The sequence below is a fragment of the Harmonia axyridis genome, chromosome 7 (assembly GCF_914767665.1).
Source record: "Harmonia axyridis chromosome 7, icHarAxyr1.1, whole genome shotgun sequence".
Taxonomy (NCBI): domain Eukaryota; kingdom Metazoa; phylum Arthropoda; class Insecta; order Coleoptera; family Coccinellidae; genus Harmonia; species Harmonia axyridis.
In genome coordinates this window covers 34,223,081-34,250,919 of record NC_059507.1, presented here as the reverse complement: position 1 = coordinate 34,250,919, position 27,839 = coordinate 34,223,081, and the positions used below count along the sequence as shown (strand labels likewise).

The 27,839-nt window shown below is 33.1% G+C and overlaps 4 protein-coding genes across 5 annotated transcripts; 2 read left to right on the top strand and 2 right to left on the bottom strand.

The window, feature by feature from the left end:
* Positions 1–2,524: 2,524 nt before the first annotated feature.
* On the bottom strand, positions 2,525–4,811 carry LOC123684204 (periodic tryptophan protein 1 homolog). Its single transcript, XM_045623374.1, has 7 exons — positions 4,520–4,811; positions 4,400–4,464; positions 4,050–4,226; positions 3,562–3,987; positions 3,326–3,493; positions 2,825–3,103; positions 2,525–2,728 (listed from the first exon to the last, which is right to left on the bottom strand). Exons 1-7 carry the CDS (start codon positions 4,657–4,659, stop codon positions 2,673–2,675), a joined length of 1,311 nt encoding a protein of 436 aa, XP_045479330.1. The 5' UTR covers positions 4,660–4,811; the 3' UTR covers positions 2,525–2,672.
* A 2,128-nt stretch (positions 4,812–6,939) lies between these two features.
* LOC123684206 lies at positions 6,940–8,796 on the top strand. Its single transcript, XM_045623375.1, has one exon. The coding sequence runs from the start codon at positions 7,321–7,323 to the stop codon at positions 7,726–7,728; it is 408 nt and encodes a 135-aa protein (XP_045479331.1). The 5' UTR covers positions 6,940–7,320; the 3' UTR covers positions 7,729–8,796.
* A 1,718-nt stretch (positions 8,797–10,514) lies between these two features.
* On the top strand, positions 10,515–22,596 carry LOC123685160 (cleavage and polyadenylation specificity factor subunit 6). Of its 2 annotated transcripts, none has more exons than XM_045624778.1 (6): positions 10,515–10,808; positions 10,970–11,176; positions 13,932–14,510; positions 14,602–15,131; positions 16,571–16,972; positions 21,328–22,596. In XM_045624778.1, exons 1-6 carry the CDS (start codon positions 10,746–10,748, stop codon positions 21,512–21,514), a joined length of 1,968 nt encoding a protein of 655 aa, XP_045480734.1. In that variant the 5' UTR covers positions 10,515–10,745; the 3' UTR covers positions 21,515–22,596. The 2 variants fall into 2 exon arrangements, with proteins under 2 accessions (XP_045480734.1, XP_045480735.1); XM_045624779.1 differs by having other exon boundaries at positions 10,526–10,802.
* Positions 22,597–23,984: 1,388 nt separating this feature from the next.
* LOC123685159 lies at positions 23,985–27,794 on the bottom strand. Its single transcript, XM_045624777.1, has 5 exons — positions 27,565–27,794; positions 27,315–27,428; positions 27,018–27,257; positions 25,020–26,804; positions 23,985–24,236 (listed from the first exon to the last, which is right to left on the bottom strand). Exons 1-5 carry the CDS (start codon positions 27,670–27,672, stop codon positions 24,006–24,008), a joined length of 2,478 nt encoding a protein of 825 aa, XP_045480733.1. The 5' UTR covers positions 27,673–27,794; the 3' UTR covers positions 23,985–24,005.
* Between the last annotated feature and the right edge of the window lie 45 nt (positions 27,795–27,839).

Here is a 27,839-nt window from a genome sequence, read left to right as displayed (position 1 = left end):
CCAAAACACAACATATAACCCCACCCTTTAAAAATTTCAACTTACAACATATTCTCGAATTTTTTATACTGAACCCCGAAAACAATATTGGAACTACAGAGTGTTACCCCTGGAAAAGGGACATTCTCTAGAGGGAACATAATGCTTCCGATCGATGTGCTTATCCTGTGTGTTTGATACCTTTCCCACTGCATCGAAATGAGGAATACAGTGAAAGCAGTTGCAGCAATACACAACATGACCCAAAGCATTGATTGGATTAAATTTGAGCGAAGATCTGTTATGTAGTGAAATCCGTGGAGACTGGTGGTTTCGCAGTATTTTTTCAATTCTTTTTTCCATCTTGAGAACAGGACTTTTGCTGAAAAGCCACTTTTTTAGTACATAAAATACGTAGGGTAAATGCACTGGTTAGCCGACCGGCACTGGTTCTCGACCATTCCGTGATTTGAGATGAAATAATAATAAAAATATATCATGTAGTGCAAAATATTTTCGCGGTATGTGTTCTTGACCATTCTACCCTTCCAAGATAGTTTGCATAGTAGTGGTATAGGTCAAAGTTTTCGCGATAAAAATTAGTTTATAATCGTCTCTCATAGAAAAGGGTTCTTTCTCGTCCTCTCTTAGAAAAGTGCTTTGTGATATATGACCAGAAAATAGTAATTATTTCTTATTTTAAATGAATTATGTGTGTATATTTTGTTCCATATCAACTATAAGATATATTTTTGAGGGTATTTCAATCAAGAAGCAAGTAAATGTTCATTTTTTTTTGTTCAATATTCGGCGGTCGCGAACTGGTATTGGAAAATTTGTATCTTTTATTTCTCGACCAAAGTGGTCCAGAACCAATATGTTACTTCAATAATTGTTTATTTCAACTGATATATTTCTGTTGGATCATTTTCGTTTTTTTTTCGATACCCTGAATCATTTATATATCTACTTTCTGAATATTAGTTTGCGACCACCGAATTAACATTGAAACACTTATTTCTACCCTTTATTTATTCGCGGTCGAGAACCAATTTGATTGTACTCAATTCCCGACCACTGGTGGTCGGTGTTTTATTTTTTATTTACTCATTAGTTTCTAAATAGATTTAAAGAGCAAAATAACCAAATAATGTTGTATGAGTTGCTATTTTAAAATATTTATAGAAAGTGGAAACTTTTGCAATTTTTTTTTTTACGTTCCGAGTGTTTCTTACTTGATTACCTCATCTGAAACCCATCTGAGTGATAGGTAATGATGTCGATGGTACGGTACGAAAGTAAGTACTAATCACTCATCTCGCTCTTAAGATTTTTATAAAATCTTTAAGTGGAGCGGCCACTATTATTAGTGGTCGAAAACTAACACAAAAATGGTCGAGAACTCTGCGGCGTGGTCGAGAACCGAAGGTTATTGAGATTTTCTATATAATTTCACATTTCAAAGGTTAAATGCGGAAAGAAAGCTTAAAATTATATGACAAATCATTTAAAACTCGCCAAAGAATCGATGAACACCAACACCATTAAAATTTGATAAGTTCATGTGTGAAAAAATCGTGCTCGAAATCGATGATTCTGTTAACTGGTCGAGAACCAGTGCATTTACCCTATAAAGTTAGCTACCTACACTTTGATATGTGTCTAAAAAGTTTTTATTGGATTGATTTGGTCTTTATTTGAAGGAAATTCATTTTAAATCGAAAATAAAATGACTGTTATTCTATTCTTCTTCAGATTTTACATTTTTAATAACCAATATGTAATTAAAAATTCAAAATCTGCAGTTTGTGCAGTGCCACAATTGTAACTTATGTAATTAAAAAGTGGAAATAATTCTATTTCCACATCAGTATTTTCAATTTCGAATTTAAAAAGGTTTCATTCTTTTTATAGGAATCAGAAATATGTTTAACTTCGACCAAAACTAGAAAAATTCAGATCTATTTTCCGTGAAGATAATCTAAATGGATTGAGCAAACTTGCAATGACGTCAATTTGAAGTAAATGTAGGTGTTATCTGCATTAAGTGTTTTACTACAAATTTCTACAATAGAGTATGCCAGTATAATTATTCATTTTCTCAGTAGAAATATCATCGAAATTGAGAGAGATTGAATCCTAACCTCAAATGAATTGCTTGAAGAATATAATGGATCAAAATAATCTTTACAATGAAATAGTTTTAAATAATAATAAGTAGGTATATCACCCACAAAAAATGGTGGAATCAACAATGGGAACAAACGCTTTGGTATATGGTTCTTGATTGTTTTTTACTTCCAAGTGACGTCACTGACGTCATGTGGTATAAAATTGCGTTTTGGTGGCCTTTGAATTTTTCTTTTTTGGTTGCTACTTTACCAAGAAATATTTATGCAAATCGAAAATATCCACTTTTTATGTGTTCATAAAAAATAGTGAGTACTTTAAGAAGATTCAAAAAAATTTTAAAGTGACATATTCAAATTTTCAACTCACCACTTACGAACCTCATTGGTCAGAAGGAGATAATAAAAAATTTCAATTTAAAATTTAATAACTTTATTCAGAATCAAAAGATATAATCATGTCTTCCATCCAACACTCAGTCAGTGTTGACAATGGTAGAAATCACAGTTTCACCCCTATTAGTATGTCATACTAATTGTACTTTAACGACTTCATCTAATTGCTCATGTTGTGGAAGTTTCCTGTTTTTTCACCTCTCTTTTCTCGAACCTGTCTTTAACTGCATCAAAAAAGTAATTAAAAAGAAATTAGTTATGTTGTACAAACTTTTGTGTAGTTATTCAAGTATTGAAAAGTACATATGTATATTTCTCACCTTCGTCAATATTCCTCATGTCATAAACTATAAAATTATTTTCTCTTCTATCACCGCCAGCTGCGATAACAAATGGGTTATTTGGAGATCCTTCCAACGAAAGGATTAATCCCATGTTGAAGTCCTTAACGTTAACCAATTCCGGAACATTAGTTCCGTCACAGTCCCAAGTTTTAACCATGCCATCATGTGATGCTGTTACCAGCAAACCGGGACATTCTCCACTGATGAAAATACCACTGAGCTCTTTTTCATGTGCTGATAATGACCATAACTGACCTAAAAATGCAATAAAAAGAATAAGTTTGCGAACTAATAATTTCAAGCATTTCTAAACCCCGCATTAATAATCTCTAGATATTTCTTCTAATTTTTGACCCAAGGGGTTGATACTTCTGCCTGTCAATTTATTTCAATTTTGACAGAGATCATTTTCATCTGAAATAAACCCAGAAAATTCTTCCTAAAATCAAAAAGAAAATTTAAAAATAAAAAACTTACCTTTTCTACAATCGAAACATTGTAAAGATCCAATGCTGGTACCTGCCATAAACATAAAAGGTTGATGTGGATGCCAAGTCAATTTTTCACACTCTCCATCTAATTTCCAAGTTAGATGATTATCTGGAGTGTTGCAATCGAAAAGTTTTACTTGACTATCACAACCACCTGAAATGATAATAAATAGATTTTGTTGTATTTAAACAGGAAAAACACAAAAGATTTTGAATTCTTACCTGCCAACAGAGACTGAGTCTCAACTTTGTGCCATTCAAGACATTGCACATCCTTTTGAAAAGCATTTATTGTGGTACTAGGAGTTTTCTTTTCCAAATCCCACAAAATAATGCTCTTGTCTGCAGAACCACTCGCCAAAATATGATCGTAAGTTGTGTTCCAAGCTAAAGAAAGAACATGGCTTTTATGTCCAACTTGACTCCTTCCTCTTTTACGATTAGCCTTTTGTCCCAACTTATACGAAGGTTCCATTATATTCATTATGTCCAAGTTATAAATTTCAATGATGGGATCCATCATAGCAACAGCACAGTAGTTTCCTAGGGGGCTGTTGGGTTCATAATTCAGCCATTCAAAGTTAACTGGAAAGCTTGGTAATACAATATCATGGTGACAGTAAAAAGAAGCTTCCTCTTCATTGTAAACTGCAATTGAAAATTAACATGTATTAAATTATGTCATTTCATTAAAGGTATTTTCTCCTTACTATGAACTTCCAATGTGCAAGCATCACCATCATAACGACCAAGAAGCACTAAGTTATCATTTTCTTTTATTATTTCATCCTCTTTATCGGATTCTTCAGAATCACTGAGGTAATCTTCAGGATTTGTAGATAATTCGGTGAGTGAGGCCATAACTTCTGAATCCTCATTTTCATCACCTGAAAATAAAACAAATAATGAACTCACCCTTATAAACTATGATCTCTATTAACTATTCAACAATGTAACTTATTTATAATGATGTAGAGATTCCGAAATTGAAATGCTACAGAATTAAATGAACGAAAGTTCAATATATCTCAAATAATTTATCTTTCGAGATAACACACACCTTCCTCTTCCATATCGACATCGCCGTCTTGTGTACTTTCAGCTTCTCTTTCATTTCTTGCAGCACTATAAATGAATTAAAATTAAGTCAGTGAAAAAATATTGTATTCACATAATATACCTGAATTGTTCCTTAGTAGTTTTAATCATTTCCACCAACTCTTCCTTTGAAATTTTAACTTTTAAGGGATCAGTTCGCGCTTTGCCTTTTTCGATCCATTTTACGCAAGATACGAAGTTTATTCTGTTATTTTCTTCCATTGTTTTAATTATTAAACTCTATTAAAACTGAATTGAACTGGGTGTTAAATGATTAAATAAAAATATAAAACTGCCGTATTTTTGAATACTAGCGGCACTAGCGCTCCTTCTTAACCTAAATTTGCACGTGCCCACAGATTACGGATACGTAATCTGTGCACGTGCCTGTCATAGATTTCTTCTCTCAGTTCTCACTTTGTGTTTTCATGGCCTCGCCAGCGTGATCAGATTGAAATATATGGTGAATCCATAGACCTATAATAATATAATGTAATAATAATATAATTTTTATATGTAATAATAATATAATGTTATTATAGGTCTATGGGTGAATCTACTAAACTTGCCGCAGAAATCTACTAAAAATCTACTAACATATTTTTTGACAAAATTTCACAGATGGCGCTGCATTAGATTTCAACATTATTCAGAATACACTTTATTCTAATGTCTCTTATGGTTAAATTTTACTTCATGACTAGGATAAACAGTGCAGATGCGTACAGATTCGAAAATAAAACAAGATTTTATTTCAAAATTTAAACGACAAAAAAAAAGGAAAAAAACCGAACAAAAACAAATAGGATCAAAATAGCAAATATGAACAAACAAATTTATACATTTAAATAAACAAAAGGATATGAATAGAAATAAAAACTAAAATCTTTCGGATAAAAATAACATTGAATAAAGAAATGAAATACTACAGTTGAACATAAAAAAAAATTATTGAAAAATCAGTATCAATCTGCAGTCAAATCATCGTCTTTAACGTCCATATATAAATTTTCACTATCCATCGAATCGAGAATATTTTTTGTAGGTTGAAAACGACAACAATCACCTAGGTATCTCTTCAAGTCCTTCTTTAGCATGTTATAATAATGCTATATTTTTATTTAGAAATCTGTTTCTATTTTTTGTTTTGATGCGGTTAATAGCCGGAAATATTCTCTTGCATTTGGCATTCGAAATCTGAAATATGCAGCCACCCAAATTTGTTGATGAAATTCCTGTTAGACATATTTTTTTCCACTTAATAGAATACCAAATGTGAGATACCTAATGGTATATTTTCAAGGGAAGATTACACACCATCTGATGTTTTTAATGAGGCACCCTTCGGATATTCCATCATTCTTCGTATTTATTCTCAGCCGACAGCCACCAAAGAAGTTTTATGATTTTATTATGTTTAAGTGGGTACGTTCTTCTAGAAACACGTAGAACCTCAATGAGAATGAACAATGAATTGATTCATAGGAACAGTCCGGGTCTAGACATCCGAATTTCCATATTCCCAACCGTCTCGGTTATATTTTTTAAAACTACCAAAATCTACTAAAATCTACCAAAGGATTTCTTCCTGCTAAAAACTCCATGAAAATGCGAAAAATATACTGAAAGAGTTGATTTCTATTAAATCTGGTCACACTAGGCCTCGCCTATTGGACATGTCCAAGATTCAAATAATTTTTGTATAAAAAAAACAATCTTTATACAATGATAGAAGTGTACAAAACATCAATGATCTTTTTGGGATTCGAATCCAAACCGATAAGATCAAAGATGTATCACTAGTGAAAATCTTTCGATAAGCTTCGGACATGACTCATGAGGTTTTATTATATTTGGTTGTTGAATAATAAAATGAGGAAATTAGATTGGAAGCTTTTTATAATACGAAAGAAAATGGCAGAATATAGACCATATACATATATTCCATGTATGTTCTATTCTAACATATAGATAAAAAGGGCGAAAAAAATCGAAACATTCTTTCAACTTAAAATTTAAATATTGCCCTAGAAAAGTATGGATTGCGTTTGGTATCTCGATATTTTATTCTACTAAAAGAAAGTTAGTTTCCTTTCCTTCTTATTCAAATTTTTATCTCAATCCTTAAACTTTTTGATATGTTTTTGTTAGAATTCAATTTTTGTTTAAAAAGTTTTCTCGATTTCGTTTCTTCTCGGCAAATGTTCATTATGTATATGATAATAATTGGCTTCTTTTTATTAATTAGCGGTACATTTACAGTGTGTGTCTCTCCTTTTTGAAGATATTAGTCAACTTGTACTTGAACTTCAATTAAATTCTCAATCTTCATAATTGTTGCAGAATTCAAGGATATGCCAATTTATTTTCGCAACGGTTGAAAACGAATACAATGGCATGTTATCGATAATAATAATCACGTTGGCGATAATGTTTTATCGTGTACATAAATGAAGTATGATTCAATTAAATATTATTTTTTAAATGTTGCGTAGGAGCCTATGCAATGTGAGTGCCACGAAAAATGTTATTGTTTTGTTTTACTCTATTTTATTTCTGGCACACAAACACAAATTGATATTTGAAAGTTGAAAATTGGCGCCGGCGTTGTTTGACTTCTCTCTTTTTCACACCTATTTCTAGAACGTATTCGCGATCGCGGCCATTTCCCATCCTTTAATTAGCGGTTCGGACGACAGAGAGGGAGATACCCGCGATTTCTATTATGACATTACATATTTACAGTCGTTTGATTCGTTGAACATTTAGATTGTGTACGTGCTGTTCTTGCTTGTGACTGTTTGTGCCTTTACAGTTATTCTTCCTAAATAATTAACATATAATTTCATCAACGAGATATTAACATTGAATTATCGAAAAATCATGGCCTTTATGATGCCTGTTGTTAAAAACGATTGGGATATTTACAATTCCAAAAGAGGCAGAAGAGTTTCTGAATGTTCCAATCCTCAAAGTTGCTGTCGTTCTAGGAAAGTATCTGAAACCAAGTCGGAAGGACCCAGTCTATCAACATCGCCAGGTAATGATTTTCAACCACCCGCACCGCAAAACTATAAGAGTTCATCGAATATGTCCAAGCAAAATAGCTATTCTAGAGCCAGCTCTAGAACTTCAGAGGCTAGCCTGCAAAGTCCGATTAAATCATCTTCATCCAGTCCACCAAAAAGTGACTCCAGCACCAGTTTGAACAACTTTCACTGCAGACTGTTAGACAAATTGAAGAAGTCTTTGAAAAATAAGGATGGTGACAGTGAGAAGACCAGTTCATGAAGAGTATTTTCAAAAATTGAAACTCCACCTCCAATCCCTACATATGGATTTATGGCTAAGCAACGACTACGTATGTTTTCAGCAATTTTCATTGCCCTGTGATATGTAGTTTATTAATAGAATAGCTATAAATTTGTTGATTTATATTGTCGTGCTTGCACAATGTTTACTGGTTGGGTGCCAACAGTTTTATTTGGTCTTCAAGGTGCAAATGTTAAACCTTTTAGTACTCGAATATTTTTGATATATCAGAGGGGACAATATTTTCTTAATGATATTAAAAAGTAATTATGATTATATTTACATGACTCATAATTGAAATATGATGACACTGAACATATTTTATAAAAATTTTCCATGACGTAGGTAGATGATAGTTTAGACAATTCGTTGTGTATTGATCAGTATTATTTTTGATTTAAATTGTTCCTGTTGAATCAACCCCTCAGATTAATTTGAAAAGTAAACATACAATATTATTTCACTACTTGGTTTTTATTTGGAAATAGTGATATGATTACAGGGCCTCTTTTTTGCAATATGATTGTGATTTGGTAGCTTGCTTTATACTTGGATGAACAAAAGACTGTAAGGAGGTTATATGGAGTTTAATATTGTTAGTACTATATTGCTTGTTATGTCGAGACTACGTATTCATAGATTTAAGATGGGAGGAGGCTAATAAGAAATATAGGGAGACCAATTTATCCAAAATTTTTTGATACATATTTTTCAATTGATGTAGTCAAATTAATTTTGGAAGAATTAGAAGGAAAAATCGATCTAGGACATACCCATTTTCTATGTTGAAACTATTAAATAACTTTTAATGATATATTCTTGAGTTCTTTCAATATAAACATGTTTTCTATCGAAAAAGATATAAATAATATAGTTATTCTACATTCCATAAAATAAAGATTCGATTTGTTTTTTAGTGGATCCTTGTTGTATTGTTCCAATTTATCAGAATGTAGAGTTAGATGATTTATTTTTGTGATCAGACTTAACTGTGTTTATTTAAACTGCATCAAATAATATGAGCTGAAATAAAGTGTGCTTTTTTCATGAAGTATTTTATTTTTTCCTTATTCTAAGACATTGAGTCTAATTGAGAAATATATCAAAATAAGGTTTTTTGAGAAGCCTTCACATTTATCCATTCACTTCAAGATAGAAAAAATTAGAAATGACGGTTTTCTACCTCTTTTTGAGAAGAAAACAAATGGAAGTTTTGTTTGTAAAATTTAATGTGTAACAAATAATATAATTTGGAAATTCTTTTGAAGTAGGTACCTATTCATTTCTGGAAAAACTATAGAACTTAAAAATTAGATTTTATAATCTATTTCAACGAATATAACCTTGAAGCTTAATGAAATATTACCTATCTAGAGGTAATAAATCCTTAATGTTTCAATTTCCGTAAAGGTGCGAGACAAAAAATTAACGGAAATAAATTTGGAATGAGTCAGTCAAACAGAAACCTGTTTCTGAATATCTTTTCAGACAAAATAAACCTTGAAACTGCGAAAAAATCTTCAAATTATCAAAATGCCGCTGATTATTTCGTAAATCAATTGATAATGAATTAAAAATAACTTAAGCAGTGTTTATAGAGTTAAATATACCTACAGGGGTCAAGGATAACCATTGCCTGGCAGTCACATGAGTGATTAATTATGTCTAAAATAAAAATGCTGGTCATTAAAAATCTTTGCAATATTCATAAATCCTATTTCTTCTCAACAAGTTACCATTTCAGGACATTTATGTCTACTGAAATATGTAAATTATTCTATGTATAGGTTACTTCCTACAAATGTTATATATCAAAGTAAAGGTCGTTGTTTCTTGTGATCTTTGATATGGCTTTCAAATCTAAAGTTATTTATTTGAAGGTTTAGTTATAGCGATCAACTCGAGGATCAACTTATCGAAGAATCATCAAAAAGTACATCACAGATCAATTTTAAATATTTGACTTTATTTCTCAAATTAATAAACTTATATTTATTCGAAAAATTTTGCCCAGTGGGAAATAGACCAACAAACCTATCCTTTACGGATGGAACTTCTCAACAATCTCAACTGTGGCGAGGAGATCTTCCAACCTTTCAATAAGAAAAATTTCAAATTTTCCCCTTTTATTTTATTAGTTCCAATGACGACCGCATGGGCGCATGACATCGCTAAAAGCAGTTTTTCAAAGATGTTTCACTAACATTTTTGCATTTTATCACGTCACGAGAGTTTCCAATGTTTTCATTCCATTTGTTCTGTGGTAGTAACCTTATTTAATTATCTATGGTGGTAACTGCCGTAGAATGGTTGGGTTTCTGGACATTTTTTCACAGCTTTCGACGTCATGTCTGGGGCTGGCAAAAAGTCCCGACACTTCCGATGACAACATATTTTTATTTTTCAAAATTACAAAAAGTTTTCGGCTAGATGGCTCGACACTGTTTTGAATTATAGAAAATATTGAAATTAACTAGTATGGTCCAATTTGACCCAAATATTTAAAAAGATGGTTACTAATAGCGTATTCGACTGGCTGCACCAGTAAGAATTAATTCAAATGTTTTTAGTGTTAAATGACATAATTAGCTCGAATTCGAACTGGTGCAGCCAGTCGAATACGCTAGAAACTAATGTTTCTAATTATTCCGAAATTGAGCTACTACTTTTTAAATTTGGCGCTTGAAATGCTAACTGTTTCCTGTCCGCGCTTAATGGCTTGCTAAAGAAAAAACGTCATACTTCATTTCCGGTATGCTCAGAACGCTGCGCACAAGGATTTACTGAGTTAAGAATAAGAAAATAAGAATAACAAATTTAATGGCGTAGCGTGGGACTACGAATATTTAATATTGAATAAAGTAACTATCAAGAATAAAATAAAGTGCTACCTATTTTAAATTTAGGTATATGGAATTGATAACTCAAAAAAATTTGACTATATGATAGTGATAGTGATTAATTTATCGTGACCGGCAAGAGTTTGGGCTAGAACAATGGCTGAAAACGATATCGATTTGTATGCAGACGATATAGATCAAGAATTTGTGCAGGTAAAGGTAAATGAATATTTTGCTTAACATTTGTGATCATTTTATATTTTCCCTAAATCAAAATTAATGCTATAATGTAGCAGGTTTATATAATACTCGGAAACGCTTGATCCATATTAGTGTCCTTTTGAATTATCGATAATTACATCCATCCCTATATTTTCTAGGAAGAATTTGGGGCAGATAACGTTGACCTTTATGATGATGTATTGGCCACATCAGGAACTACAAACAATGCTGATAAAACAAGTGCCAATGTATCTGGAAGCACTAACGAAGACACAAATGGAACAGCCTACTCTACACAGGGTAATAATATAACGCCGAATACTGTAGGGCGCAGACATCAACTATACGTAGGAAATTTAACTTGGGTAAGTGAAATTCAATTTGAAAATATTAAGTTTTATAGTCATAACCGATGAATCATGAATTGTCTAGTCTATGATTCGATGACAATTTAGGGTTTAGGGTTTATTAGAGAACAGTGTAATAATAGGTTGCATGCAGAGATGGCAGCTTGTGAGAGAATGGAGGACCAACAATCAACATAAATTCTTCAATACTGTTAATATCTATTTTTGGTATTTTGTTTATCTTAAAATTTCTGTGAATAAACAAGTTTTTGAATAGTGTAGGAAGAGGACTTGGGTGGCAGGAAGAAGGTGGCAAATTTGAGATTCAATTAATGGTATTCAACAAAAACATGACTTCTTCATTACAAATGGGATATCAGGCACATATATCAATGTCTTCGGACCACTCCCCTATAATAGCAACAATAAGCTCATACGCAATCAACAGAAAAATCTCACAAAAACTACATAACAGCAGAACCATTTAGGACGAGTATCACAGACTTTTGGATCAGCAAGTATATCTGTTGATGAGATTAAAGGAACCGAGTGAAGTTGAAGCAGTAGAATCTTTTGATAATATCTTGAAGCAGGCAGCCATTCAAAGTACCCCACCACAGCAGTTGATAGCCACAAAACAAAAAGCTAAATCCAGATGGCAACTCACTGACAACACTAACCTGAACTACCATAGCAATAGCCTCAAGAGTAGACTTAAAGAACTACAAGACAAATCTTTTGAACAATACATAACTGGTTTGAAGAGATCTAATTATTCTATATGGAGGCCGATAAAATCCAAGAGTAAACTGAAAGAACAAATCCCACCAATCAAAAACTCAATATTACCTATTGCTAAATGGGCCAGAAGCGAAAAGGAAAAGGCAAACTTATTTAGAGTACCTTGCCAATGTATATACTCCTAACGATCAAATGATAGATGACAACATAGAGGAGAGCATTTCCAACACACCATAAGATATACCAAACAAAAATTCTTAACACCAAAAGAGGTATATGCGGAAATCAAATTGCTGAATACTAAAAAAGCTTAGGGATTTGATGGTATAACTCCAAGAATGGTAAAAGAACTATCCAGAAGAGGAGTGGTCCTCTTAACCAACATTTTCAACGCAATAATAAGATTGAAGCTCTGGCCCGAAGTACTAAAAACAGCAGAGATCCTCATGATTCTAAAAAAAATTATATATTGATAAATTGCTTAACAAATTTTCAAATTACTCAGCTTGATGATTGCTAATAAATTAATGCATCTCAATCTTCGACCTGCTGCCAATTCCGGATTTATCCTTTGCATATTCACTTCTACCATTGTTCCGGTACATTGTATTTTCAATGCAAATATTATGGAGCACTACACAAGCATTGACAATGTTACTTGCCGTCTCCGAAGTAGACACCTTCAGAACCCCATTATATCTTTCAGGCTTTTGATTTCTCTCTTTTTTTTTTTTCTATAAATATTTTGGAGTTCCTTCCACAGGTTCATTTTCCAGAGGTGTCATCATCCATGTTCTTTGAGAATAACCAGAAACATTCAAACGAATTGTTTCTCACTCAACTCATTAAATGGGTCTCGATGGTGTGTAATACAATAGATCCATTAATAACAATTGTACTATTTCGTCTCACATTATCTCAGAAGAATAAATATGACTTATGAATATATTCAGATAGTCAAAGAATCAAAATGAATGCCAAAAAGCGCTCGCAGTAAGCAATCGCACTGAGAACATGTACGTTTGAAAGTTCACGAATCAAGAATTCCAAAACATGTGATATCTTTAGGTTTAGGTCCTAAGCTATGTGGGCGCAGGCTTGATCTCCGATGGTTTTTTTTTTCTCTTCAAATTCTATTCAAGTTCTCTAAGTGTACAATAGGGAATTTTTTTTTTCAATGTATCCAACTATATGCTCAGAGCTGGAATCTTTTTTTTTATTCTTGGTGAACTTTTGGGAGCTTACATAAGGGTGTGGCGTAATTAATGGATAATCCTGTACTGGCGAATAGGGGAGGTCATGGCCGACCAGAAAATGTAAAGTTATGTTCAGTAAAAATATCATAGTTTTTGAGATATCGGACAATTTCATTTTTTTTTTAAAAGTGCACCTTTATTCACTAATTTCAATGCTGTGATCACAAATATTGTTATTTCTTTGGGCATTGTTTTTTATTTTACTCTCAGATAGCTGTACTATGAGATAAACTACCAAATTCCTACCATCTTGCTTAATTTAGAAAAAAAAGTAGGATAATCCTCATGTTTGCACTTTTTAGAAAAAAATGAAATTGTCCGATATCTCGAAAACTATGATATTTTTACTGAACAAAACTTTACTTTTTCTGGTCGGCCATGACCTCCCCTATTCGCCAGTACAGGATTATCCATTAATTACGCCACACCCTGTATAAACAGTCTCACTGTCGTACATTTTTGCATGTAAAATTATAGGATATTTATATATTTTGGATTGTTTAGTTATTTTGTTTTGTATATTATCTGCAAATAAAGTTTATTATTATATTCGGAAACTACGTATGCGTTTACTTAAGAGTTGGGAATAAATAAAAAACCTTCAAGTTTTACCACCTTCTGCCTTTTCCTCAATTCTCTTGATTTAGTATTTCAATGCTGATTTATTAAGAAAATCCCTGTTCCATTTTTTTTTATTTTGTTTTTTTTTTGTGATTGTAATTTTGAAATTAGCAGTTTCCAATTTTACTCAATTATATTTTCTTTATTGATTACAGTGGACTACAGACCAAGACATTGCTAATGCAGTCCGAAGTGTAGGGGTGAACGACTTCAATGAAGTGAAATTCTTTGAACACAGAGCAAATGGCCAATCAAAAGGATTCTGTGTTATATCTCTTGGTTCGGAAGCAAGTATGCGCATCTGTATGGAGCAGCTGCCGAAGAAAGAGATCCATTCCCAAAATCCTATTGTAACTCTTCCCACCAAAATGGCCCTAAGTAACTTTGAAAGTCAGTCTAAAACCCGACCTACTCCCTCTAATAACAATCCTAGGTCCCAGCATCCCAGCCATTCTAACAATAACCTTCCCCCAGGTCCTCATCAAAATTTCGGTGGTCGCATGCCGATGAATGCTCCAATGCGCGCTCCCATGAACCCAGGAGGCCCACGTATGCAAGGCCCCCCGCCGGGGTACAATGGACCCCCTCAAGGGCAGCCGCCGCGATTCCAACCACAGCCTCAATGGAATGGACCACGGTTCAACGGACCTCCGCACAATATGTCGCCTAATATGGGTCCGAACATGAGACCTGGTGCTCCTCCCCCTGGACAAGGACCTCCGAGGCCACCTATGGTGAGTATAGTCTTTTACGACTTGGTTAAAAAACATTTGTTCTTTCAACAAAAAAAATATAGATGTTGAGACTGACATTTCTCATTTGTAGTTCCAAGGGCCACCCCAAGGTCAAATGCCACCACGTGGCATGCCTCAACAGGGTCCACAGCCGGGTCCCATGCGTCCCGACTGGAACAGACCACCAATGCAGCAAGGATTCCCGCCCCACCAAGGTCCTCCTCACATGCAGGGTCCCAACATGGGTCCGCGAGGACCACCACCTATGGGTGGACCTCCAGGTGCTCCCCAGGGCCCTCCTCAGGGTCCGGCGCCTCACGTCAATCCGGCCTTCTTCCCGCAGAACGGGCCGCCACCACAGATGCCCCATCCTGGTATGCAGAATGCCCCTGGTATGCCGCCCCAGGTACCGCCTCAAGGGCCACCCCATCATCCACCTATGGGCCCTACCAGCGTGCCACCTCATGGCCCCTCCCACTACGGACCGCCCACCAGCATGCCCCAGCCTCCGTATGGCGGACCGCCTCCTGATCATAGGCCTGACATACCTGCGATCAGCGAGCAGGAATTCGAAGATATCATGTCTAGAAATAGGACGGTTTCTTCATCAGCTATTTCCAGGTAGGTTTGGTTGTTTTCTTGACTTTGACACACATTTTTCAAGGGCGTAGAAATGTGGGGGTACTGGGTGTGAGCTCTGTCTTCTAGAGTTCGTGTGAAATCAAATTGAAAATTAAAATAAAATTGTTATAATTGTACCCATGCCAGGGGCGGTTGAAACAGGAATTGGGTTCAATGGACTAGTTTTCAGTTTTTTGTTAAGGATTAATTCTAAAAAATTAAGTAAAATGAAACAAAAATGTGGAAGAATCATTGAAATATCTCTAGAAATGAAAAAGTTATGGGACTTTGAAGTTGCGCTTGGAAGAATAATTTCATAGTAGTAGCGTCTAGTGTGTGACGTCAAGCCACTTACACGAGGCGGCTGGTATTCGCAGAGTGCTTACGAATTCATTGGTGTATAATCACTTGTTATTATTATTTTGTGTAAAATCGCGTTGTCTCAGGAAAGACACCTATTTAGATCGTTCCGAACCTTTACCGACAATATTGAAATCTTTAAATTCACACACAAAAAACAACATACCACACTGCTGACATTGCGAACTATCTCCCTCATATTTTAAAACATATACAAGACGATATGACGCCCTTCAATATCAAGACCACTTAGATAGAATTGATTCATACCGGATTTTATACGGCAGTAAACATTACTTTTTTCTCTTTTTACTTTTCACTCCTCGCATAAATATGTTTTGCCATTGATAATGGATAGACTTCAACAACCAGTACTCAACTACAAGCTGTTTATGCAACGTTTTTTAAATAAATCATCCTTATAAGTTGAACCATGATGAAGCAAACTCAAAAGTAGATACTTACTTGAAAAGTTTAACTCCTTTTATTTCAGCACTGACATAAGATGGATTTGAAGAAAAAAACTCCATCACTGCGAATATATCTATTTTAGGCAAATTGTCACTTTGTCCTTTCACGAAGCTTTCTTTCATTATGGTGACATAAAAACAAAACTCGAGTTAAAACTACACTGTACAACTACAAACGGCGCGAGAGCCTTGGCGCGGCTAAGTATTTAAACGTAATTTATGGTGTAGCGATCACAGGCAAGTGGCGTGACGTCACAGACGAGTCTGAGAACAAAGACGTTCCGCGCTAAAATACGTAAATTTAAATAATCTATTTCTCAGTCATTTATTGATGGATTTTCAAAATTTTTTCACTGATTCATCAGTTTTGCTCTATATTTTAATTCTATCGTGTCAAATATAGTATTATCAACAACACTAAACTAGTCCATTGTATAAATTAGTTCACCAAATAACAAAGTACAAACTAATTTGTGAATGAATGAAATGTAGTAAGTTCGAACTAATTCGTGAACTGTTAAAAGAAACTAGCGAACGTACCTCGGGAACTGCATAAAAAGACCAGTTCTCTAATGAGCTTGATTAACCTTGACCATCTCTTATTTCCAGGGCCGTATCGGACGCAGCTGCCGGCGAGTACGCGAGTGCCATCGAGACCCTTGTGACTGCAATCTCTCTGATCAAACAATCGAAGGTGGCTAACGACGATCGCTGTAAGATACTTATCAGTTCCCTACAGGACACTCTCAGGGGAGTCGAGGATAAGAGTTACAGTTCGGCTAGAAGGGAAAGGTCCCGGTCTAGGGACAGATCCCACCGGAGGCCGAGGAGGGATAGGTCCACCTCTAGGTATCGGGAAAGGAGCAGGGAGAGGGACCGTGACAGGGATCGCGAGCGCGACAGGTACTATGCCGAGAGTTACAGGGAGAGAGACAGGGAACGGGATAGGTCCAGGAGTCGTGGGGATAGGGACCGGGAGAGGGAATACAGGGAGAGAGATCCGGAAGAAGGGTGAGTTGCTTTGCTGTTTTACTCCCTTGGTCTTGATTGTCTTTTGGAAGAAAACCCCTCGATGTTATCTTTGTCGCTTACCAACCCCTCATTACCTCTGAGCCTGACGGTCTGCGCTTGAAATCCGCATGTCTATTTTTGACGTTGAACTTTCCCCCCTGAAATGTCAAAATGCAGGTCTGCCAACACAATTTTTATCTGTTTGACATGAAGACTCAAATTAGAAAGGATTGTGTCTGTAACGGTAATACCTTAAGTTTTCTATGATTCAGTTACATGCTTGTTACAAAATTGTATCAATTTAGAAAATGTTATAATAAGCTCTCGAATATTAAACATAACCTCAAAAGTCCGGGAGCCAGGTGCAAATTTGGTTGATTATTTACTCTCGAGGGATACTTGGTGAGATGCATCAGATAATAGTAATAAAAAGCCTCGTGAACGTCAGCTGCGACTCGGTTGGGAGGGAGAGCGGCGGCAGCCCCCCAAACACGAAGAAAAAAAAATACATTCAGTCATTTCCTCCCAACTGAAAATTTGTCAAATTGTAGCTAACCCAATATCTAGACGAAAAAATACAATCAGCTGGCTATAGCATAGTGTATTATACGTCAGCTGGTGCCTCAAACATGAAAAAAAAATTATATTTTCAATGACAGCTCTGACAGCGACTGTGATACTGAATCAGGGAGTGGAAGTAACTAAATATTATTGTGCAACATGTGGAGAAAGTCCTTTTCTCGCGAGTGTGGCACTCTCTGATTCATTATCAGAGTCGCTGTCAGAGCTGTCATTGAAAATTTTTTTTTCAATGTTTGAGGCATCAGCTGACGTATAATCCACCATGCTATAGCCAACTGATTGTATTTTTTCGTCTAGATATTGGGTTAGCTACAATTTGACAAATTTTCAGTTGGGAGGAAATGACTGAATTTATTTATTTTTTTCTTCGTGTTTGGGGGGCTGCCGCCGCTCTCCCCCCCAGCAGAGTCGCGGCTGACGTTCACGAGGCTTTTTATTACTATTACCTGATGCATTCTACTAATTACCGTTTGAGAGGAACTTGGTCATGTATATCTGTTACTGGCTCCCGGACTATAGCCTCAAGGTTTGCAGCTCTGTATTTAGGCCAGAAACAAGTTTTAAAAATGCCTAATACCAAACATCTGTGAAAAATTCAGCCCAGAAATAGACGTGAAAAAGGCATGGTGTAATGAAGGGTTGACGTTAAAGTTGTGCATGTTTGTCTTGACTTGTCGAGAATGACTTATAATGTTGGATTCAGAAGAACAAACTTAATTCACAGTGTCCTAAGTCATTACTAGCAGAATATCGCTATACAGGACAGTAATGAGACTAGTTTTAAGAGATGGGCGCGTTATATTCAGTCATGTTTTAAGTTTCATTATGTTGGCCTTGTTCGATTAGAAATTGCCGAGTTTTTTGTGGTCCCAGTGAAATTTTCGTCAACAATTCTCTTTTGAAGTTTCTACAGATTGAAAAATAAGATGTTCAACAAATTGTTTCGCCATAATTCTGGTCGTTTTTTATTGAACTGTATATTATCCCGAAATGTTCTCAGTTTTGACCAAGTGTAAGAAACTATTTGTGAATAGTCAAAGAAAATAATCGTTTCATCCTTGTTATCATTTAAACTTCGATAATTTTCTTGGAACACAAAGAACCTAGCAATACTCTCTCATAGATTATTTTTCATTTTGTGGAATTCTGTATACTGACTAGAAATGTTTAAAAAAAAACCAGTGGATATTGAATGAACAAATTGCTAATTTTATTACTTCAATAAATCTGTATCTTTCAGATTTTATGTAATCAGTTCACTCTTCATATGAAATTTGCAAAATATTGTTAGTATTCGTACAAATAATACAATTATATTAAAGAAAGAAGTCCTTACTCAAAGTGGAGTAGTATATATTAAAGGGAATCAAGGACTCTAAGTCATCTCCACAAATACCACGAAAAAAGTTTATTATTATTATTAGTTATTTCTTTTCGTACTTGTGAAGATGACTTAGCGGGCCTAATTCCCTTTAATACAATCATATAATTAATTAAATCGAAAAACTTTATAAACTAAATCAAAAACGCTGACCAGGATAATTGCTGCTCATTTTATTTTATATGAGTGAATTTATTCCAAAAACTTTCATTTCTCTGTAAATAAAAACGCATTTTTGAATCTATAAAACAAGAATTCATTTAACCAATAAAACTGTATCTCTCAGATTTTATGTACTTGGTTCACTCATCAAATGAGATCTGCAAAATAATGTTAGAATTCATACAAATAATACAATTATATAATTGAATAAATTAAAAAATTTTATACAGCAAATCAAAAATACTGATAAATATAATTGCTGCTCATTTTAATTTGTGAGTTAATTTATGTCGACAACTTTCTATTTTTTGGAAAAGCAAACGCATTTTTTAATCTGTAAAACAAACATCGATAAAAACAAGAAATCTGTACCTCTCAGATTTCATTTACTTAGTTCACTCATCATAAGAAATTTTCATAATATTGTTAGATTTCGAACAAGTAATACAATAATATAATGAATATTGTTAATTAGATTAACAATTGTTATGCAGTAATTCCAAAATATTGATGAGTATATTTGCCGCTCATTTCATTTTATGCGAGTTAAATTAAGTCAAAAACTTTCAATTTTCTGAATAAGAAAACTCATTTTTGAACTTGTAAAACAACAATTGATTGAAACAAATTTATACATTGATATTTATAAACAGTTAATTTTAACTTGTAAAAAATTATCATAGGCGTTGAGCAAGGAATTGAAGAGATCCATAACTTAATTATGAAATCAATTTTTGAGAACCAATCAAATGAATTTTTTATTTATCGAAACTAACTTTCTGTACTTCCTAAACTCATTCATTCACTTTGAATCTTGTGGAGTTTGAAAATGTATTCTCTCAACACTGTTGTTATATAAAAGGAGAAGTTGTGTAGGGCAAAAGTTCCCGCCCTGTATTTAAAGCGATAAACAATAATTGATTCTTTGTTATTTGGCTAATACAAAGAATTGTCAATGGTTCTACAATTCTAAAAGATCACGATTATAATATTATTGCATATATCTTCAAATATCCATAATTTAGGGACAACAATTCAAAATTTATTTTTGAATAAGTACTAGATGTATTGTAGATCATTTATTTCCCAAAAAAAAATTTCTAAAGGGTAGTTGAACTACTAAAAGGTTTTCCAATAAAAATTATACAATTTAAAATGGCTCTAATGTCAACATTTTTGGACATTTCTTATTTCATTTGTGTTCAGTAGATTATGGCATTTAATCTTGAAAATATACAAGCTTAAACAACATTTAGAAATTCTTAAATTGATTCATTAAAAATCAGTCTACATTTATGAATGGTTATAATGGCACACCATGGTGTTGTCATTAAAATAGTACATATACTATTTTTTGACATTATGTCATTTATGTTCAGTAGGATTGAGATGTCTAAAAACCAGGTGTATGAACTGATTAGCTTTTGTTTTGCCAATATTGAGAATATTAGATAAGCTTCATTATTTCAACTGTAGGTTGCGCTATCAACAAATTAAGATTCTTGTTATTTATTATTTACGAGTTTTGTGCCATTATATACCTATATATGTATATCTTTCATTATAGTTATGATCTATGGAAGTAATTCTTGTAATTGAAATAGCAATAAACTCTCTCTATTACAAATATTTGAATTCATCTCAGCAAACGTTTCGTGTTTTGTTTCACGACTTTGCACGATCATACTCGGTTACACGTCGCTTTTGTTTGGTCAGTGTCGGGTTTTAATTAATGTATCCAATCAAAAAGATCGAAATGACAAGTATGACATTGCGGCGCCGCCACGAACTAAAACTAATATTTTCAATTTGGTCGAATGTCATTGCATTCAAAATTTGACGAGTGCATTCACCATGTTTTTAGACATCTTAAGTAGGATATGCTCCTGAACACAAATGACATAACAAATGTCAAAAAATAGTTACCACTGTTGGCACTATAACCATTTTAAATAAATCATATTGGAAAACCCTATACTTTATTTTTGTTTTGTAGTTGCATGTTGTAAAGTATCCTAAACTTCACCAAAAAAATGTTTGTACCATATGGTGGTTGTTGAAACTAAGTTTATACAGTTATATCTCATATTTTCCATCGATATCTTAAAAATCAGTGGATATAAAAATTTAACGATCCTGTTTTGAATTGTTGCATTTTAAACGTAATTTGACAAAACAACCGATGTATAAAATTTGTATAACTAAGTAGTTGTATTTTCCAATTTCATAGAGCAAGAGTTGCAAGAACAAGAAATAAATCGCCTTCGGACGTAGTGGAGGCTAGCGGTGAACCAGGAAAGTCACGCTATTACGAAGAAAGGTACAGAGAAAGGGAAAGGGACACCGGAAGAAGCAGAGACTCAGAACGTGAGAGAGAAAGGGATAGGAGAGATGAAACTCATCGATCACGTCACTGATCCAACCACACAATTTCATTGAAGTAAATTTCATTTAAAAAATATATATATTATTGTCTTTTTAGAGGTACAAAATTACGTTTACTCTTGATGTTTGTGAAATTAAGTAAGTCGAAATTATTGATATCCTAAATGGAAGGATGGAAATAGAAGCGAGAAGATGGCTGCAAATGGTTCAAGATTGTATGGTTTTTAGATAATGAAAATATGTTTGAGAACTTTAATTTGTTGTTTTACTTTAAGACCAATCTAATTTAATTATTCCTCAACAAGGATAAATAAAAAAAATGGATCTATTTGTTATTGCCTTGTCCACCATTTGTCCCTGATTTTTCTAAAAGTAAACATTACCTGATTATTAAATTTTAAATACACAGGGAAAAATGCGTATTTCTCAGATCTGTACCCTCTGAATTATATAAATTAATTTTACGATTAATCATTTTGAGTATCTACTTTTCTCGACAAATCAAATTGTTTTTCCTTCTTTTTTTTTTACCACAAAATATTTATTATATTACTTTCAAGCCAGCCCTGAAGTTAAGATCAAACCAGTTTATATAAAATAAGAGCAAAGTTGTTTCATTCTAATAACCCATAAGTTATCTTTGAATTTGATTTACTCAGTTTATAAAAGACATAATTTATTCCTGTAATTAACTTATTCTCCTTCCAAAATGAAACTAAGATATCATCAATGTAAATTGATTATATGTACTTGTAACTAATGGAATAGCTTTTTGTTTATCTTTTGACAAATTTATATATTTCCTAAGGTTGAATAAACCAGCAATAAAATTTTCTAGACAAAAATATTCTGATATTTTATAGGATATTCATCAAGAATCAATTGATAAAAACTTCATAATGTATATAAAAGTTTGTCTGAATCTTTAATGTATAATGAAACTTTCTTATATGACAATTGTTGAGATGGAAAAATGTTTCCAACCTAGGCTGCTTCTGGTTCAACCAGAATTTTCTATCAGTTACATTTGCTGATGTAAGATATTGTACTTCAAATTCGTCTATGTTTAAAAGAAAGTAAGTATATTCAAATAAATCTTAAGTAATTTTCTGCATTTATCCTATTTTGAAATTATTTTAGTGTTTGTGCTCAATTCTTATGTATTTTATTATTTTAATTTCTTCAATATTATCTTCTCAATCCAATTCAATTCCCCAAATATTTCTGTTGTATTTGAAAATTTCATTTGTTCTGTTTTTCCATTTTTTTTTTCAAGAATTCACCGAATAAAATGGTGGTCTAACTCTATGTTGTAGATATGAAAATTTTGTTTCAATCATTAGGAACAAGAATTTCATATCATTTTAAGTAACTTGTTCTTCAACAATTTGAACATTCCTGTAAAAAGTGGTGCTGTTATTTTTCTACAGATTTTCATCAATTTAATTCTCTCTATTTTTATTATTATTGGAAATAATAACGTACTAGTCCTTCATTTTAAGAGAATGTTCATTGTGTTTAGTTCTTAATAATGGGATTCATATTATTTCCCAACTTCATTGGTTATATGACGCGAAAATCTATGCTTAAGTGGAATGGTGCTTAGATTTTATAAAATTAATTTTATTAGTTTGCCATTCCAAAATTATTAAAATCATCGGATCCTTGGTAATTCTATTTTTATTCATTATTTCTCTCAATAGTTTAATTTTTATCAATTTGTCATCTGTTAACAATATTCCATTTACTACTAACATGAAATATAAGTCTGTTAAATTTAAAATTTAGACATTTCATGAAACTTTCTAAATAATTCTTTATTATTAACTACTTGTTAATATTAACAACTCTACTGTGTAGAGTATTGCTTCCCGAAGGAAAAGGAAGCTTTTGTAATCACTTTTTTGTAACTAGTCAGCGTTTCTAATTGATCTTTACACGAAATTTCAACTCCAATGAAAGGTTGTACTTATATAATTGTTACAATTGGAGAAAGAGCGTGTACAAAAATAGTTATATTCAAGTTCAGTTTCTAATTTTCTACTGAACTTAGTACAAAAATTTGCTAATGATGTAATTTTCAATGATTCAAAATTAATTGACTTGTATTCTATCAGTGAAAATTTTGAATCATTTGACCAGTGATTCTCTGGTGTTTGTTCCTAAATTATTATTTATTTATTTTTTTTTGATGAAGTGAATTTTAAGCATGTGAACACATTGGCATAATCAATGCCATACCTCACTGTAATTTTCTGGATCATTCCATCATCTCACAAATTGTCATACTGATATTTTTTTGTCGGTGAACCTTAATACTTAAGTCTTATATTAACAAAAAGACTGAATTCAGTGATACTTCCGGCTGTGATATTTAATTCTGAATATTTCGTTCAGTATCCCACTTTGTATATATTTATACTTATACAAATATATTTTTATATAATAAAACGTAAAATTTTCATTTACATTGTTAAAATTCGGGAAAGTAATTCGAAGACATTGAAAGAAATATAAAACAATTTATTGATTAGGGGTGCAAATAGTACAAATATTATTGTTGAAATTTAAACATATTGCATGGAAAGCATGATCACATTCTAACTGTTTAACCTGTTTGAAAACAGGATGTTGTAAAGGAGTATTACAGTGACTGCAAGAATGGCAGGTAAGTTCCTTCTTTATAATTGTAGGTTGAGCAGTATTCGTTTTATCGGCTTTACTCATAAGGAAGTCGCCCATACTATCTTTGAACTGCAATAAACAATAAAATCAAGAAAATTTCCTCATGAAAATAAGGAAATTTCAATCCATTTTAAACAGGTTCTGTGTTTCATTCACAAGCAATATTACTTTTTGCTAATATTCATTCATTTTCATGTCAAAAACTACCGGGAATTTGTCACCTTCGAAATAGGCCCCTTTTGAGATAATATATTTTCATCAATGAATAATCCGAGCATTTTCTTAAAGCATTTTAGTCAGCCTAAAGTATATCAGGGTAATATGGTGATATAAAATCCATCAATTTCACACAATTTTTTATATTTTCAATTTAAATTAGATTTCAGTCTCTCTGTCTACAAATCATGTTTGTAGTGGAAAATTCTTTGTTCTCTTTTTTATTCATTGTGAAAAACAAAAAGGGGCACTGTGAACAATCCAAATTACAAATGGCCTGTAGAAGTATAAATGAAGAGACTTTTAAGATGATAAATTCCCAGTACTTTGTTGACAGAATGCCCTAATCCTAATTAAAGATTTTGTAGTAGAAGTAAAAACAATTTTATTATACAAAATAATACTTTTATTGTAAAGCTGCATCAGTCTTCAATAATCATAAAAGAAATATTAATTAATAAAAATTTTGATTTTTCACAGCACAAATATTTGAGATCCTGGACAAAAGGAACAAAAAATTCCTTGGGAAGTTACTAGATTTTAGCAACATATAAACACAAATCAGTAGTTACAATTTGATCATTGTTAATTTCAAAAGCCTCTGATTGATATTGCATAAATTCATTATCTTCTTACCTCTGACTGCGTGTTGGAATTGCTGAGGAAGCCAAGAGCCATTTCAACAGCATGTTTTGGAGAGTATTCCCGAGTGCTAATCTCTGAAAACATGCAGGTCAGATAGAAATTTTCAGATAAACCACCTTTGGTCGGCATGTGCTGTTGAAACTCTGAGAAAATCTTCAAGACATTTACAGGTCCAATCAAAGGAACTAGAGCCAGACCTAACTTGTCCCAATCGGGGATATGTGCAATGTACTCCTCAGAAAAAGCTGTTCCGCAATTCAAACATTTCCCCCTACGCAACTCAAGGTATAATCTGACCAAATCATAGCAGAAGTTGTAAGTTATTTGTTTATCGAACCTTTGAAAGATACTAATATAACCGAACTGGAGTATTGCTGGTAAATACGTTACTAAAGATGTTGTGGTGGTTATTTCGTTGAATCGATGGAACCACAGGTAAGGCTTCTTCTTGAATATGGCATCTTCTTCGCAATACTTAACGATGGCTTTTCCTATTTTATCATGCTTTGGCAGTCCTCTTTTCGAACTAGGAAGGGGGTACAAGCAGGAAGGATTCGAACAAGAATGAACAGCTAAACCGGAATATTCAACATTCAGGTAACTTTCCTTTAAGAGGTTTGCAGTTTCTGGTTTGAGTTGAAGCCAATTTTTATGACCTTTCTTTAAATCAAAATGATGTATGAATTCTGTGTAACACCAATACATTTCTACATTGATATTCTTCGACTTTTTATACTCGATAAAACTGAGGAATAGCTGCGCCATTTCGTCTTCGTTCAGGTCCAGCAACATCTGCGAAAATTGCGGCATATAGATTATATTGCAGCTTTCGAACAAATCGTATTTTTTGCACATTAGTTCCATTTCCTTGCTCAGTTCTTCTTTCACACTTTCGGGTTCGACTTTGGGTTCTTCTTGATTAGCATTAATTATTTTTGGATCGTCTTGCTGGAGGAACTCTTTTAAGCTTACTTTCTCCCATACTTTGAATTCGTTTAGCAAATTGGCGAATTGTTGCGCTGAATCCTTATCGACACTTGAAAGCTTGTGCTCCAAGTTTGTTATCAATTTCACGTTTGGAGAACATTTCAACCATTCTAAGGCCAGGCTTCTGTACCTTAGGAGAAAGCGAATACCCGAGCTGTATTGCTTTTTGAAATAAATTTCGTTCATTAACTCCTCGAACTTGAAGAAGTTCAGGATAAGAATTTTTCCCGAAGAAAACCTGATGAAGATTTTTCGCTTGACCAACCGTACGTCCATAGTTTGGTCGCTGTAATAGTGGAAGATAATATGTCCTACCTCTGGATCTATGATATAAATATTTTCGGAATTTACGATGCATAGCAATTTTTCGGCAAACAACTGCACTTTCCCAAAACTTATTTTTTTTTCGTTGGGGGCGTTTATCTTCTCAACTTGTAGAGGAGCGTTTGCACCTTCTCCAAACTTCAGTATTTCTTGAATTAAAGGATTAACACCCTTGTACTTCTGGGTGGAAAGAACGTCTCCAGCTACACTAGCCTGCCACAATCTTAAGCCTGGACGGCTGCAGTACAAATTGATTCCTTTAGAGTTACATATGAAAAAACAGGCTCCGAAACCTTTTGTTGTTTCTTGAGTTCCTACTTGTTTATATCTTTCTTGTTCGACATTGCATACGTATGTCTTTTTTTCGGTCGTAACTAACAGCAATGGAGATAACAGTTCTATTTGTACAATGCGAGTATGTAATTCCATGAGGGATACATATGGGGTATGGAGTAATGAGAATAGCTGAAATTAACAATTCATTAATCACTGATAACAACATTATTCACTAGTTGAAATCGTGCTTAAGTGCATTCAACAGAATTCACCCATATTATTAAAATAAAAAGTAATGATACAACAAATTGAAAATTTTCTATATCTAACAGACTGGTATTTATGTATGTTGAAATAACTTATTGTCTTTTGATTTTATAAAGATTAGCAATTTCTACTTACAAATTTGCTTTTGATTGATACAATCGCTATTGTTCCTTCACTATTACCGATATAAGCCTTATTGTTACCTTCCCATTGCACCGCTGTAATGGTTTTACCCTTTTGCTGATTAAATACATGAGTTTGGTGTGGTTTTTCAGAGAAACATTTTTCAAATATAATCACTGAACCATTCTCGTCTGCGAATAAAATGTTACTTTCATCTGGTGAGATGGATATTATAATGATAGGTTTGACCAGCTGGAAAAAAAAATTATATTTTTTGTTCATTGTAGCTTTATTTGGATTAAAACTTACCTTGGTTGAAAGAACTTTGGAACATTTTGTTATATTAGCTATATCATAAACATATAAACTTCCAATATTTGCACCGAATACAATATAATGTTTACTGGCATCGTAGGATGTGAACTGGAAAAAAAATTTTTTATATTATTTTTGAATTACAGATACTCGAGTGAGAGAACATATGTCAACTATTATTTTAGATTAGTTATTCACAGTAATAAAGATCAAATGAATATAATGAAAGCTGTTTTTTTTTTACCTTAATCCTTTGTATTTTAAAGGCTTCTTCCAGTAAATGCTTGAATGTGCGACCATATTCTATCATAAAATATTTACTCTGTATTTCTTTAACATTTTGAGAGGCCATTTTATTTCAAGTACAGAGAGGTCTGTACTTGAAGAGATCTAAAAGAAAATAATAAATAATTTTGAACTGCACATTTGCTTCAGCATTTTAGGTTATTTCTTAAGATGTTTTTATCTACTCTAAGTAATAAACAAACTAATTATTAAGAAGGCATAGAAAAACCTAAT